Here is a 16,567-nt window from a genome sequence, read left to right as displayed (position 1 = left end):
GGTAGGTAGCTTCCGGTAATAAAGATAAATATATTGTTACAACGGGGGGGAAATTACGAAAGATCTAAGAGAATCAAAGAGTTCTCTGTGCGATTTAAGTGAACGCCGAGCCAAAGAAGTCTCACGAACAAGGAATATTAGACAGAAAATGGATGTATTTTAACACAAGCTCTCTTTTTAAAGTCTAGAGACTGACTGTTTTTACAATAATATCGGTTGACGCAGCAACCTTATTCTTTTTAAAGACATAAGAGGTTTATAAACGTCTTTTATCTATGATGACTACTAGATCATTTAATAGGGGACAAAACGGGTGATTTCACCCTTTGTAACATTACTCCCCCTCGAGGAAAAGAGTCGACCCGACTCGGAAAAGATAAACAATTACAAAAAAAATGTGATCTAGCAGTCAGTGCTCGAAGGTGAGTTGGAGCTGTGGCTCTAAAAATTTAAGAACTCCCTTTTTTACTATCTGGCATTTGCCCACAGTCTCAAGGTAAACCACAGAAAACCTTGAGCAGATAGTTGAGCATTAAATAATCTCAAAAATTTATGTGCCATGTTTTATAAAGGTTAGTGTTATTGAGTGTTATGTGGCTTCATGAATTCGAAGTTAACAGCAACGGTCGAGATCGATGTCGAAAAGAAATCCAATCCTCTTCATGAAGGATTGTCCAAACGAAACAGGTTCGGGTGAAAACATCGAGGCGAGAACCAAAAATTCCAGGACCAAACAGGATAGAAACAGACTCCTTTTCACAGGAAATAGGGGAATAGATGGGTGACTGATCCTAATCTTCTTAAGAAACAGCTCACCCTAGAGTTTTGGAAGGACAAATGTGAGTGATGGTATGACAATTCAAATTCACTAAGTGAATTCGGGAGAATACACGAATAAAATAAATGAAATATGTATTCAAAAGAAAAGAAACGATCTTATCTGAATCATTTCTGCATCCTTCTTCAAAATAAGACCACCAGTCATCTTCAGGAATCGGGAAAAGATTGGATGGGAAAAGGCTGTGTCAAGTAACCTGAAAAGTACTCACAAAAACTGACATATGGATTAGAAAAAATAAGAGAGGATCGACCAAACGTTCACTACTTCATTCAAGCGCAGAACCGAAACACTCTTCAAGCCAAAGAAATCGATGTATCAAAATTTCTCGAATCGAACAACATCGAACTAACCTTAACCTGTCAACGAACTTTCTAACCTTCAGAGAGCTACTGAAACGATGCTCTTGACTGATAAGGAGCTAAACGATCCAGATGAACGACTTTAGATTTCGAACGAGGGGAACGTCTAATTCTAAAAACAACGTCGTTAATCCGGTCAACAATAAAATAAGGACCTTCCCAATTGCTTTGGAGTTTGGGACAACGCCCTTGTTGCCGACGAGGTTGAAATAACCAAACTGAATCTCCCTTCTCAAATTTTAAATTTCTAGCTCTAATATCATAACGATCCTTAGTCTTATCGGAGACCATACGAATTCTTTCCCTAGCAAATTCATGAACCTCGTCCAATTTTTGACGGAAAACGGAATTAAAATACACCTGGGACGAAGCCACGGAAGGATTGACACCCTTTTCTAAATCTGACGGAAGTCGAAGATCCCGACCTGTCAACATCATAGCTGGAGAAAAACCGGTAGTGTCGTGAATTGCAGAGCGATACGATAAAAGAAATAAGGGAATCCACTCATCCCAATCTTTCTGATCCCGATCAACGAAAGAAGAAAGATAACGAAGAAGCGTCCTATTCAATCTTTCTACCATTCCATTAGACTGCGGATGCAAAGCGGTGGTACGAGTTTTTCTAATCCCTAAAATTTGAAGGAACTCCTTCATCAAATTCGACTCAAAATTTCGACCCTGATCTGTGTGTAATTCAAGAGGAGCTCCGTAACGACAGACGAATTCTCGAACGAAAGCTCGAGCAACGGTGCTAGCTTCTTGATTCGGAATTGGGACTACTTCTAACCACTTTGTAAAATAATCTGCTATCACCAGGGCATACCGATTTCCTGACCTAGAAAGAGGAAGAGGGCCTAGGATATCGATTGCGACTCTTTCAAATGGAGCTCCTACGTTATATATTTGAAGAGAGCTCTTCCCTTTTTCACGAGGTCCCTTCTTGGCTAAACAAACCGTGCAAGTTCTACACCAATTTTCAACGTCAGCTCGGCAGTGAGCCCAAAAATACCTTTCTCTGATCCTACCTAAAGTCTTATTAGAAGCGAAATGGCCACCGACAGGTGAATCATGAAAGCTTGACAAAATCTCGGTTATCTTTTCTCTAGGAACCAGAAGCTGCCAACGAACCGACCTGGAGTCAGGTGATTCCCATTTCCTATAAAGCAACTGATCAAGGAGAAACAAGGAGTCCCACTGCGCCCAGTAAATTTTCAAAGACTGACTCATAGAAGATATTTCTTCCCACTGAGGCCTGACTCCTGTGGATTTCCAATTCCGAACTAGGAGGAGATCTGAATCTTTCCCCTGGGCGATGATCCAGTCTTCTTTATTTTCAACGAGAAAAATTTGACGAACGTTAAGCGAGGAATCTAGCTGTTTATTTAAACGAGAGCACTGTTTGCAATCGTCCCCGCACGGACGACGAGAAAGTGCATCAGCATTACCATTTAGAACTCCGGGACGGTGTTTAATTTCGAAGTCATATTGACCTAACCTCTCCAACCATCGAGCTACTTGGCCTTCAGGTGATTTGAACGAAAGAAGCCAAGTTAAGGAAGCATTATCTGTTCGAATCAAAAATTTCCTTCCATAAAGATAATGATGGAAATGGCAAATAGATTTTACCATCGCCAATAATTCTCTACGGGTAACACAATAATTGCGTTCCGGTTTAGACAAGACCCGACTGAAATAACTAATAACGCGCTCTTGGTTATCCTGAATTTGAGACAAAACCCCACCTATACCACAGAGAGAAGCGTCAGAATCTACGATGAATTGAGAATCGGTGATGGGATAAGCTAATATCGGTGACGAAGTTAATAATTTTTTAAGAAGAACAAAGGCTCCTTCGCATTCGGGAGTCCAATCGAAAACAACTTTAATTCCTGTAAGAGCATGGAGAGGTCTCGCTATAGAAGCAAAGCCCTTAACGAAACGTCTGTAATAAGTACAAAGTCCTAAGAAACTTTGAACCTTTGCTTTTGAATCGGGACGAGGCCAATTCAAGACCTTTTCTATTTTAGAAGGATCTGTCTTAACACCTTCCGCTGAAACGACGTGTCCGAGAAAAGATACTTCCTTTTTGAAAAAATGACATTTTTTGGGACTCATTTTTAGACCAGCTTGGAATAAACGACTAAAAACCTGCTTAAGATTTTCCAATTCCTCATCAAAAGTCTTACCAAACACAATGATGTCATCGAGATAAACTAAACAAATCTTGCCAGTCAGACCTTGAAGGGCGAATTCCATCGCTCTTTCGAAGGTAGCTGGTGCATTACAAAGGCCAAAAGGCATAACTTTAAATTGCCAAAGTCCACCTAACCCTGTGACAAAAGCTGTTTTCGCTTTGTCTAACGGATTCATTTCGACTTGCCAATAACCACTCTGTAAATCAATCGTAGAGAACCAACGGGCACCAGAAATTAAATCAAGGGTATCTCCTATCTGAGGAAGCGGATATGCATCTTTCTTGGTGATCTCGTTCAACTTCCTATAATCTATACAAAACCTCTTGGAACCATCTTTTTTATTGACTAAGACAATGGGAGAAGCCCACGGACTAGAAGACGGCTCAATAACATCTGCTGTTCTCATATCCTCTACTAATTTTTCAACTTCCCTGCGACCATTTAAAGGAAGCCGTCTAGCTGCCTGTTTAATCGGAGCGTTATTCCCTACATCTATCGAATGCTTAGCTATGGTACATCTCCCGATGTCGGCAGAGTCTTTAGCAAAAGTCTCTTTAAAATCGTTAAAAAGGCAAACGAGACTGTTAGTCTGAGCGATATCTAAATCTTTAGAAGACCTAGTAAAGAGTTCCGTGAGATAAGAAGGAACGACTAAAGAGTCCGACACATGTTCTAAAACGCGCAAAGACGAGAGGGTTTCTTTCTGTTCAGAAGAGTTAATAAACCTAGACGTTTCGAGGTTGATTTTACGGTAACCAGAACAGAGAGTCGAATCCCCGGTAGAAATGACGCAGTTGTGAGCGGAAAGAAAATCTACGCCTAAAATGCCTTCATCTTCTATATCAGCTACTAGAACTTCATGTGGGGATTGAACACAATCTGCTACTGTTACCTGCACGACCATCTTACCTACTACAGGGGTAGTTGCTCCGGTAGCAGTGCGAATAGACACAGAAGGAATAATTGAAGCAAGAGACGAAATCATATCAGGACGAACAACGGAAATTTCGGCTCCAGTATCTATCACCCACAAACAACTTAGTCCGTTAACGGAACCTTTAGCATATAGGCCGGTACGTCGCAGGCCTCTAACCACGAACTGTGAAGCAATAGGGCTAAGGAACTTGGAAGAAACCGATGATATCCGCCCTTTCGAAACATCGGTAGCTAGTTTCCCGAATTCTGAGGAACAGAAGGTTGTGCTGCCCAAACCGGATTAGAGGGAGCCCTCTTGGAGGCATTTTTGCGCCACGAATCTTCCGCAGTCTTCAACTGACGGTCGAGTTTAAAACAATTCTTCGCGATATGTCCTCTTGCGCCGCAAAACTGGCACTCTGAGACAGGCCGATTGGAGTTTGATCTATTGTAACGAGAGAAACCACTATTTTTCCTTCCTGGAAGAGAATCTGAGCTAGGCTGATTGACTGAAGGACGGGACGAAGAATTTTCTGAGGGTTCAGCTTGGCTCAAACGATGAAGTTGACGCGAACCTAAATCCGCCTCGTTTATGGCTTCTAATTCTAAGCCTTTAATAATAGCTTCATGTAGAGAAGTTGGAGCTGCGAGCCTCAGATGATACCGAAGCTCCGGATTCCGAATCGCATTAATGAATTTCGCCCGAGCTATCTGATCTCTAGCTTTTTCTGCACAATCAGTAAGAGAATGTCGAGCGAGACGTTCGATGTCATTTCCGAGAGAGGCTAAATCTTCCTTGGGCCCTTGACGTCTATTTTCAAACTGAGTAAAATAAAGTTTGGAAAGATGTTCTTCGCCAAACCGGAGTTTAAGAGCCGCACAAATGCTGTCGAAATTTTCAGAATCCGAATCTGAAAGCGATCCAAGAACTACCAAAGCCGGACCAGACAAAGACGCTGTCAAATTAGCTGCTTTCTGGGACGGATTCCAACCATTAACCTTACTAATCATGTTAAACTGACGTTCGTATAGACTCCAAGCAGACGAACCGTCATACGAACCGGGCTTCAAATTCGATTGTTTCGAGGGCAACTCTACAATACTCGCGGGAGGAACAGAGACCTGATTGAGTCCGAACGAGCTCTGAGTCTGCGGAGGGAGAACATTGACAGTTCCGCGCGATTTTAAAAAGGCCAGGAACTCTGCCTGAATATCTACGCTAGGATGAGACGACGCGACAGGAGGCTCAACTACTTCCGAAATATCACGTGACGGAACATCGTGGCATCGCGGAAAAGAGCTAACCTGAGCTTGTCGCGAGACATGAACAGGTGGAAAATTTTTAGCAACAGGGGGAATTTCGCCTCCCCCATAAATAGCGTCAGACCTTGATTGATCCGGAATTGAATGAATGGAGGTCCTCCTTGCCGGGACCGGGACTGAAGGAAGAGAAGTCCTTCTACCTGGGGATGGAACTGGGCGTATCGGGAATTCCTGCGGCCGCTCCTGAAGCTTCTGCAAACCTTGCAGGATCCCGATCAGCGCCTGAGACACGATTTCTTGTTGTTGACGCTGTTGCGAGAGGAGTTCGTGCAGAAGATTCTGCTGTTCTTGTTGCTGCTGTTGTAGCAGTTGTTGATGTTGTTGTTGCTGTTGTTGATGTTGTTGTTGCTGTTGTTGATGTTGTTCTTGCTGCTGAATCTGACGCATCAGCAAATCTTGGTTTCCCTGGATGAGCTCTGCCAAGAGAGCTAATTGGGGCTGGGGCTGAACCTCAGCTTTCGAACGACGAGAAATGGGTGGAAACGCTGGTTCAGGAGAACGCTGGCACGATGAAACGCGTCCGGCAGCTCGTCGCTCCGCGCGTGATGCTCTCGACGTAGGAGTTTGTTGCATTATTGTTTTGTATACTTCTTTACACTCAAAATCCACTCAAATGGCACAGAAGAGATCCCGCTTCTGACACCAATGTTACAACGGGGGGGAAATTACGAAAGATCTAAGAGAATCAAAGAGTTCTCTGTGCGATTTAAGTGAACGCCGAGCCAAAGAAGTCTCACGAACAAGGAATATTAGACAGAAAATGGATGTATTTTAACACAAGCTCTCTTTTTAAAGTCTAGAGACTGACTGTTTTTACAATAATATCGGTTGACGCAGCAACCTTATTCTTTTTAAAGACATAAGAGGTTTATAAACGTCTTTTATCTATGATGACTACTAGATCATTTAATAGGGGACAAAACGGGTGATTTCACCCTTTGTAACAATATAATAACGAGTCATCAACGTTCACGGTCTTTTGTCTTCCCTGATGTGAGTGGCGTTAATAATTTATTTGAATTTTAAGGGTATTCAAGTTTCTATTATGTGGCAGAACTGTAGTAATATACCGCATTCAATGCATAATATATGCAATTTGAAAATACCGGAAATTTCTCTCGTGAGATGTATTACATATTATATACATATTAAATATTATATTAAAATCGCGAGCACGAGTAAACGTGCCTGAGAATGACAAGTTTTGGAAAATAGGAATTCGGCAGAAGCTAGAGAAGTACGTAGAACCGGGTCACGAATTAAAATTAGATTACCGAATGGAACCACGTGATTGTGACTTGCGATGTTCCACGACTTTTTGTGTCATTAAAATGCAATTAGTACGCAATTCTCCCAGCTTTTAGGTATATTACGATGTAAAAGTAGTCCAGATGTGTCGACCCGATCGTGGAAAATTGTTAATCGATGCAGATGTTATTAAGTTCACCTGTTATTTTCAAGCTGATTTCAGCCGCAAAACTTTTGTCCAAGAAAGTCGTGTATTGATCATCGAGGAATCGGAGAAATTACATGTTTCTCTCGTGCGTCTATTACACGTACGTTTTACAAACGCCTTAACAACAAGCTAAAGTAAATTTATCAGAACAAACAACGAAACTAATTTATATCTATTTTCTTCCCTAAAACTTCGAAATAACTTCTACACAGAAGAAGTTAATGAGTTTTTCGTTAACAACTTTGTCCGCAGGCTTAAAAATACCGTTCAGACTAATTTCCGTTATTCTATTACACTGTAAGTCTAAAAAAAGGTGTTCACGCAATTTGGAGAAGAATGACAAATATTGATCGGTATTGAAGAAGTATCATCACAACTGGGCTATGAAAAATCGAAGCAATTGTTGATGCGGACAATGAATTATTGCATCTGTGGTTTCCCCCGAACCGACCGGAAACCCTTTCTTCCGAGTCCCTAGAATGCGCAAACACGATTTTGCGACGGTATGCATATACGTTGCACTCCGTACTTCTTTTCATCGTCAGTATGCGTGCGTGACGTGTACATATAGGTTATTCACGATCTAAGGCATTGCGTAAGCCTGCATGCTGCAGGCGCCGAGGGCTTACACTTATTGTTAGCAATAGTCTACGCTTATCGTTAGCTAGTTCGTTAGTAACATAGTGTTGAGTGTAACTTTTCAAGTTCCAGATAACGTAACAGCGGTGCTCAATTCCGTGCATGTCGGGGCTCAACACAGTCGAGGCATCCGGCCCGAAGCGCGTCGACGTTCAAATCCGACCTAAATTTCACAGGTGTAACAAAATATATTACGCATGATTACATTCCTTATGTTTTCGCCAATATTTCAATCGCAGCTTGTGACGCGAGGGAAGGTTTTTACGCCAGCTAATCTAGCGCCACGTAGTTTTTATAGTTATATTAATTATATTAATTAGCATTAGCGCGCGTGGATTTCGAGCGGAAATTGACCCGAAGAACCGGAGCATCGATTTTCACAGGCGGACTAATTTTTAGAAGCGTCACGCCGCCGTGGCCTTTGGATGTTATTCCCGCTATTACGGCCAATGTGTGTGCGACCTGGTGGCCGGCCTCGCATAGCCTGCAGTGTATTATGGAATTGAGAAAGTCTATCGCACGGTGTCCTTCGTTTATCATAGAGAACCTTACGTGGCACATTTGTAAATACACGCTGGTAACACGCACGTGTAAACACAATCCCGAAACGCACACACAGGCTTGTTTGTACACGTTTCTTCTTTACAGATATCATGCAATAATTCATTCGGCGAAAGTTCGAGCTCCGTTTCCGTCGCGTATAAACAACGCGAATAAAAAGTATTAGAGACTCCCCGCGGATTATTTTCAGGGAAATTTTCCAACCCCATGTTCATCCAGCTTTCGTTATGACCACCGTATTACTCGTATACGTGATTAGGATTCCAAGTGCAAATTTTAAATTGATTTTCGTGCTACTTTTTTTGTTTGTTTGTTAATAAAAGCAACTTTGCTTCGACTGAATTTCAATGTATAGAGGTAAAAACTTTTTCTGAATAGCTTGTATAATTATATACGATCAATCGTTACATCCAAGTTTGCAATGATAATAATAAACTGCTCGTTGTACTTTGAAAAAATTTTGAAAGTCTAATTCGTTCGAAACGCAAGACTAGCCTTCGGTGACGTCCTGTCGTATTACCCAATGAAAAAAGAAATATTGCAAACAGTCGTTCTCAACTCTGACTTTTTTCAGAATTATGTAACGCATCAATTCTCTAGATCTTCCAGTTTTTGCAATTGATCTTACGGCCGTCGATAACCCCATGATGCAGAAATAGCTCTAAATTATTCTTTTTTCTCTAATGCCGAGCTACAAGAAAACGTTGAAGCTTATAAATTCGTTAAATTATTTCTCAATTGCACGCGTGCAGCTCGCTATATCGTAGGATTAAAGTACATAATCATTATTGTTATTCTACCCACATACAGCAAATATATAGAATACCTGAATGTGCGAATCCGCGATTCTTTATATTATTATAAGTATACGTGCCACCAAAAACGAGAAAAAAAATTCACATCAACTGCATTTAATTTATTCAGCCACACCTCATTTAAATTGACTAAATTAACATTCGGATCAACTGATTTTCGATCTTATCGAACAAGTTTTCTGTCCGATCAGCAAGTTCAGTACCATCTTTTTACCCGTATACATATCGTTCAGAGAATTTCACGTATAATACATACATATTTACAGAACTCGCCTAGATTCTGACACGTTCGATATCCCTAGGAATTTTACGACCCACGGTGTTGGATGAGCACCGTTTGCATCGCCGGCCGTCCGGCGCAGACTCTTTTTTGTTTTCTACTCGGCCCTAAGCGCTTGGCCGGTAGTGAAAACGGTGCTCATCCAACACCGTGGGTCGTAAAATTCCTAGGTATATCGAACGTTTCAGAATCTGTCTAATTTTCTGCACATAGCTCGGAAGTAGATATAATAAATAATAAATACGCAAATTCGGAAGCACGGTTAACGATTTCATTGGAAGAACAAATCCGTGACGGTATCTGCACGATGCTGTGTACGGGGCAGAGGGGGGGAGGATGGGGATGGGGATGGGAGAAGGGTTGAGATGGATACCTACTCCGGTGACACGCGGTCGTCGAAAGGCTGATCGGGTTGGCGGGGAGGGGGGAGGATAGCGAGCCCCCGGGGAAGGCAACTGGGCGACTTCTGGTTGCCCGACTTCAGTCGGTGCTCCGATCATCGCCAGTAAACTCGTTGAAGCCGTAGTCGGAGGTTTCGTCGACGAGTGAAAACGAGACGCGTTGTGGAACGCGTAACTTGTTACTAACGGTTTTACGTATACAACCGCCAGCTGTGCCCGTGTCGTGTGAAACGGATCTAGTCGAAAGTCGCGATATCTTGTGCTAATGGGCTGTATATATATTGTAACTATGCGTGTATGCGAGGTCAACAAACGAGCGGTATAGAATCGCGATCACATATTATTATGTGTGTATAGCGTTTGACGCGCGAAACAGCGCGGTTTGAATTGCGGGGATTTGTGTCTGTAACTACAGCGGACAGTTTCACTGTACTCTACGAAGTACCGTAACCCTGATACGAGACGTACATTTTTATGCATGTATGTATATATTTATAAATTGAGACCCATCGACAGTCGCTGAGCATATAATTAATAATACAGCGGTGCGTTTTAACGTGACGACGAGTTACGGACTGTTGTTAACAACGCGCGAATGTCTCTATTGACGAAGCTCTCGTCGCTCGTTTCTATCGGGGATTGACGAGTGAATAAATTAGTGAATTCTTGCTAAAAAAGAAAGTTTTAAAAGCCAAGAGGCCACGGATGTGGAGCGTGGAATTCCAACGTTCGTTGTGTATTCTTATCAGCCGATCGCTGGGCAACACAGTTTCAAGAGGAGGAAATAGACGAAGTCAGCGCGAATTTTACGATATATTGTCGGGTCTTGATTGACCGATGATACCGAGCACCTCCGATTCTGAGCAACGGGATCGGTCATCAACTGTGCAACTGTACCTACTTTACACAATAGATTCCTCCTACCGTCCGGTCCCGAAGAAAGTGCGCCGTTCGGTCATAAGTATTAGCGACTCTCGAATAGCGAGCGGAAACTCGAGGCATTCCAACGACGGTTAAACGAAGAGTTTCATATCGGATTTGCCGACGGCTAACCAAGCGAAGCGATCGGATCAATCCGGATCCACGGCGACGAGGGGAGTTTCACTTTTGATCCGGTGAACGTACAGAGCGAAGATCTTATCCTCTTTCCCCGCCGCCTCTCACAGACACGGACAGCCTGAAGAGAGTGTAAAACGAAACGGGGAATCTCTCTACAGCGGTATTAAAAACGACAATGACGATGATCTTCTCCGTCGGATACGGCGGCAAAGCGATGCTGTTGCGTGCGAGGTGATAGTCGATTATGGAGAGGATGAGAGAGAGGCCGCGAACCCGAAGTGTCAGCGAGCTACTCGACCGGAGTGCTAAGCTTATCGAAGACGAGGATCCTGACGGAAGTGACTTCAGACGCCGGAAGCGATCCGGTACATGGCCGTGAGTCTCACAACCGTATATTATCCTTGTACCTTACTTCACGCGTTGGAGAATTTAAGGACTGCGATTTGCTGACGCGACAAGCCTTTTACTCTTTCGGATCGGTTTATCTCCCACTCAGTGTCAGGATTGAATTAACGGTATACACCTACTCCTGCGTGACTTTCTTCGAACATTGAGAAATTTTCACTTGGTCTTGATTGTAGTAAAGAAGGTCATTATTAGAAAGTCGAGGTTTTGTTTTTATTCGACTTTTATACGCTCATGCAAAATCATTGTTCGATATTTATTTTTTCTTCATCTAAATCCATCACACCAAAAAGTATCTCACCGGTACTGCAGAGTATAGGAATCCAATGAAAAGCGAACAAGGAAGATGAAGAAAACAATTATAGGAGCGAAGTTTCGAAGCTCGTTGTAGACGAACAATATCGTGGGTGTAAGACGAAACCCTGCTGAGTCCGTGTTTCCTGGAAGTACACCAAAGAGCGGAGAATCCGTACAGTACTTGAATTCATTTGTAGATTAAGACAGCTTGACGTCTCCGGTCTATTTCACTTGGTCATACGACTGTAACGTACTAAATATAGTCTGTTCGAAAGTTTGTTCTAAAACAGTTTCGTTTCGGTCGAGAAATGTATTATTCTCTAAAGAACGTTGTGAAAATATTAACAAAAAGGTGAAACTGTTTGAACAACATTGCTGTATGCAGTTTCAAAAAGTTGTTCCATTTAAAATTTGTGCGCGAAATACCGTGAAACGCGAAGAAAGAGTTATTCATTCTTATCGCTATCGAGGTCGTAAGAATTTAGATAAAATTTCCTTCCCATGGTCGATGCCTTATAGTGTACTCTCAAGATTTGCGAATGATAATTATCAGAGCCGTCGTATGTATGAAAGTTCTATACCACTGTTAAGAGTATATTATAGAAAGCCATTTGCTGGCTGCCGAGAGGTGCATTATAGCTGTAATGGACCAGCCTGCGTTTTCCATGTGCAATTGCCTGGTTGGTTAATTCTGTTTCCGGTAGCGGTGTTTTGCACGGCTACCGCGAATCTCGTTATCGTTTTTCGGCATCCGTAGTTATCTGCCAATACTCCGTGAGCCAGAAGGCTTGAGGATTTTTTTCACCGGCGCTAAAATTGTTGATGGATAATTGGAATAATTTAAATAATATAATTTGTACTAATATCAAATTGTTCGTACGAATTAATATGAAATTCATATACCGTAAACAATGACCGATGAAAGTGCGTTCGCGATAAACTGGAACATTCGTAATTTGCGCGGCAAATCCGGCAGATGGCGGGTCAAGCAGCAGCGGCTGCGCGCGCATGCCTCAAACCTCTTCCATGCAACCAAAGCTCTCAACCCCACTTTTGTGACTCGAATTCCGGCGGCGAGTATAAACCCTCGCTGAGAGCCAACCTCGTGACTCTCTCTTTTGACTATATTTCGCCTATACTCACAAAATTAGTTCATAAAATCTCGAAACTTGTTTGGATTTCCGTTGAAAGAATTCAAACTAGGAACATTTCTGCATCTTATAATATCACAAAATTGCACGTTTGCAGCACTTATTGTATGACGATTGTACTAATTTCGTGCTCCTGTAGTTATCGACTCGCAAACATTCGATTCCTTTTTACAAACATTTGATTCTGGATTCTGCTGATTGTGAGTGGTGGATCGCTAGTTTGGAAATTTTTTTTTGTTTTTTTTTGATCCCATACTTTGGACTTGGCGATAAATCACTGTCAAATTGATTTATCCTGTCGGGTGAATTTGAATTGACGAATGGCAAGCTCGACGTCTACACAATATGATACCAGGCAGGCGTTAACCACTCTACATATACATATATACATGTATATAATACATTATACATGCTCACATCTCCTCGCGCTGCTGGTTGCTTATTAATGCGTGGAATATTCCCGCTCCAAAATATCGAGTCCATACCATTAAGGCACGCGATGCTCCTGTCCTGACAATGACCTTAGGTACTTTCCATTGCGAATATCCGTCCGCCTGATGATTGGTCAACGATTATAACAGAGCGGCTTATTCTTTACTTCGGTTCCGTGCTAAATGTAACCTATTCCAGGCGTAACTTGCCGTACGAACTATGCATGGATGCACTGAAACACGAGAAGACTATGTAAATCATACGGGGTCAGATTCTACTTCGATATCAAGAATAGAGCAAACGTTTTTGATCTATATTCCTTTGGCTGCAATCTTTGCCTGTGGTTTTATAATAATTTTATTGACCTCTAACCGATTATTGACTTAAGGGGGGAAACCGGTTTATGAGGTCGAAACTTTGCTGTTTTTCATGATTTTTTTTAACCAGGAAGGAATAATCACAAATTGTTTAAACTTGGAGGATATTTTATTTATGTTTTCAAGTACACTTTAAAATTTTTTCAAACGATTTCCGCCGGAAATAGTGGAGTTACCGCGTGCAGACCATGGACGATTGCCATCCGAGCATTTGGCTGGCGTACATCCCTGACGTCGCAATTTTTATCTGTAATCATCAGGATTTTTTTTTTCATTAAAAACATATTTTCTAAGAATATGAACCTAATTTTGATCAAACAAATTGAAAATTGCATGTTTTTGAGGTATTTGAACACAATGTCATGTTTTTATACTATATTTTTTCATCTTTCTTGTATAAAAACATATATTTTTAGTAACAATATAATCCCCGAATTTGGTTCATGTTACGTGGAATTGAATAAAGAATATCTACACCAAATTTCAGAACGATTGATCAATAACTTTTTGAGCTAGAATGTACGCTAGTCGAAAAAAAGTCGTTTCGAGAAAAACGCGTTTGAAATAAAATGTAGCGAAAACGAGAAATTCAAGGCAATAATTAATTATAAAAAATGCTCACCGGTTAATCAGATATTCCAGCACCATATAGCAATCCCTCTTCTTGCTCATATGCGTCATTCTATTATTCAATAGCACAGCGGTATTGAGGCAGGTAGCTGGAAAAGAAGGGCCTGGGCGACCGCTCCGTTATAATTACCGTGCGCTTCTTCACAGAACCGACGGGCGGTCACTTAAGTGCTCATTGCATTCGAACTAATGGGAATTTTGCTTTGAAATTTGGACCACATATTCTTGAATAGTTATACTAACGATTCATGCAATAAAAAAATAAGATTTTTCGATCGGTCTAAACTGGTTTCCCCCCTTAACGGAACCTTATGACAACCGGGTCAATAAATCATCGCAAATCATCACGATGATGTCCGGCCTGTTATGGTACAGTTCCGGATCTGTCTGCACTTTTACGCCCGCCGATATCTTCACTCGTCGATTTTTCCAGCTGTACTCTGCGAGGATCGTCGCTTTACCGAATTTTAACTGCATTCCGGAGCCGCTGTCGCCTGAATCACCGCTCCGATAGTAAATCGTCGAGCTCGATATCTGAGAGCGCCGGGAAACTGATTTTTTTTTTTCGCTCTCCCGCTCCACTATTCTCGCGTAGTGCATCAAGCTGTCCATGAACGCATGAGTTTCTCTTGCTGCGCTTTTTCCACCTCTCTCGCCGATCTTTTTGCGTAAGCGCTCACCGTCTCATCGTCCTCTTTTACTGGTATTTCAACCCTATATTTTTCCAGTACGCTCTCCGCGTCAATGATCGGGCTTCTCCACCCTTTCTTCGCGAGTTTCTGGAATCGCTCTCTGACGTTACCCATATCCGGGTGATGCTGGAGGTAGATGTTCTTCTTCACGTACTGAATTTCTGTTTGGTCTCTTATTGATCTCAGGCCCATTCCCCCCGTTTTTTTTGGACTTTTCAATCGCACATACGATTTTTTTTTCTCTCGATTTCCGCGGGCTCCAGTTGTTGCGAATAATCATGCGCATCTGTGTGCTCCTGCATTCGTTCTAGCCACGCGTTGAAATTCGGTGAAATCTCGTTTCCGCGAAGTGGCGCATACGCCCCCTTAAAGTAGTTTTCCGTGACCGTCGCATCAGGGAAGAAAGGGCGCGCTTTGCTTCGAAAGATCGTCTCACTCGACGGTTTATTCCGAAACTCTCTCCTCAGTCCAAGTGCCTCGGCTTTCGCACGTTGCACCTCCTCCTTACACCGAAGAGATTTTAGTCTCTCTTCACTAGCGCGTATAAACTGAGACGGCGTCATTTTTAAGCCCTTGATCTCCTGGGCTTGCCTTTTTAAATTTTTTTGTGAAGCGCGTGTTATTTGTCCCGTATTCGCGCAGCTGTTTCGCACGTTCGATTTTTCTCTGTAGGGTATCCATTTTCTTCCGGGTATACACATAGAACGGCTTCGTATCGGTGCGCTTATCAGTCTCTTGCGCCAAGAGCCTGCAGGCCGTATATATGTATAGCGTTCTTGCTATATATATGTTTCTTCTCCGGCCTCACACGCGAGTTTTCGATCTCTTCGTTCTTGTCTTGTAGCAGGGTATTTACTTGTCTCGACAGTTCCGGCCTTATATAATTCGCGATTCTCTTAATTCTCTGTTTACACTTCAATGCGCGCATACACATTGAGTTATATTTACCGCTCAGGGTTGATGGCACTTCTACTCGCTGTTCGCCTTCTCGTTGTCGTGCTTCTGCGATGATATTTTCGCGTTCTTCTGCCTGCCTCTCGCGAATACATTGCCGGCCTTGAGGTTGTTCTTGGTGTAGGTGTTGCTGTTGTTGCAAACTAATTTGAAATTTTTATATTTATGATGCAACCGCCGTAGATTCTCAATTCTTTGTTAGTTGATACGAGTAACTACCAGCGCAAAATATATAAAAAAAAAAGAAAACACCATCGGGTTACGTTCTCGTGTAATTGAAAAATTCAAAATCGAAGGTTACGCTGTTTGTTTAGTTAATTTTCAAAATGTATACATTACGTCCCATATCCATCGTAACGTCCGGTATGGTCTAGTGGCTAGGATACCTGGCTCTCACCCAGGAGGCTCGGGTTCGATTCCCGGTACCGGAAATTTTTTTTTTCTTAATTCTATCTTTGCTATTATTATTAAAATTATTGCTCGATTTTGATCCCTCGTTATTTTTACCTCAAAGATTTTGTTCTGGCTCCACATCGATTTAGTCAAAAACGAGTACCTGAGAAATCAAAGTATAACGCGATGCCACTCTTTCTCTGACCATGCAGAACTCTTGCCAATTCACACATGTGTTCCGTGCGAACCTTAGACGGTGATCTATTTGTGTTTCGCTTCAGTTACAATTTTAACACCCAGCAATTACCTACAAACGGTAAACACTTGTACGATCATAAAATGTCAAGTCTTTAGCGACAATGTTTATAAAAGTCGTGTAAAAATTGTCTACA

At 42.1% G+C, this 16,567-nt stretch overlaps 1 protein-coding gene and 1 non-coding gene across 7 annotated transcripts in view; both read left to right on the top strand.

Annotated features, from left to right (window-relative positions):
* Window positions 1–16,567, top strand: part of LOC124224888 (NAD kinase) — a 44,356-nt gene that overhangs the window by 10,177 nt on the left and 17,612 nt on the right. Inside the window, exon 1 of one of the 6 annotated variants that reach the window (XM_046637140.2) lies at window positions 9,866–11,219. The exons of the other annotated variants lie outside the window; for them this stretch is intronic. Within the exon in view, the coding sequence (XP_046493096.1) occupies window positions 11,089–11,219 (131 nt within the window). The 5' untranslated portion in view covers window positions 9,866–11,088. Of the gene's footprint in view, window positions 1–9,865; window positions 11,220–16,567 lie in introns of those variants that run through there. 6 annotated transcript variants of the gene reach the window in all.
* Window positions 16,142–16,213, top strand: TRNAE-CUC (transfer RNA glutamic acid (anticodon CUC)). Its single transcript has one exon. It is a non-coding gene; the product is annotated as a tRNA-Glu (tRNA).

The sequence above is a fragment of the Neodiprion pinetum genome, chromosome 1, assembly GCF_021155775.2.
Source record: "Neodiprion pinetum isolate iyNeoPine1 chromosome 1, iyNeoPine1.2, whole genome shotgun sequence".
Taxonomy (NCBI): Eukaryota; Metazoa; Arthropoda; class Insecta; order Hymenoptera; family Diprionidae; genus Neodiprion; species Neodiprion pinetum.
This window is presented reverse-complemented; position numbering and strand designations above follow the sequence as displayed.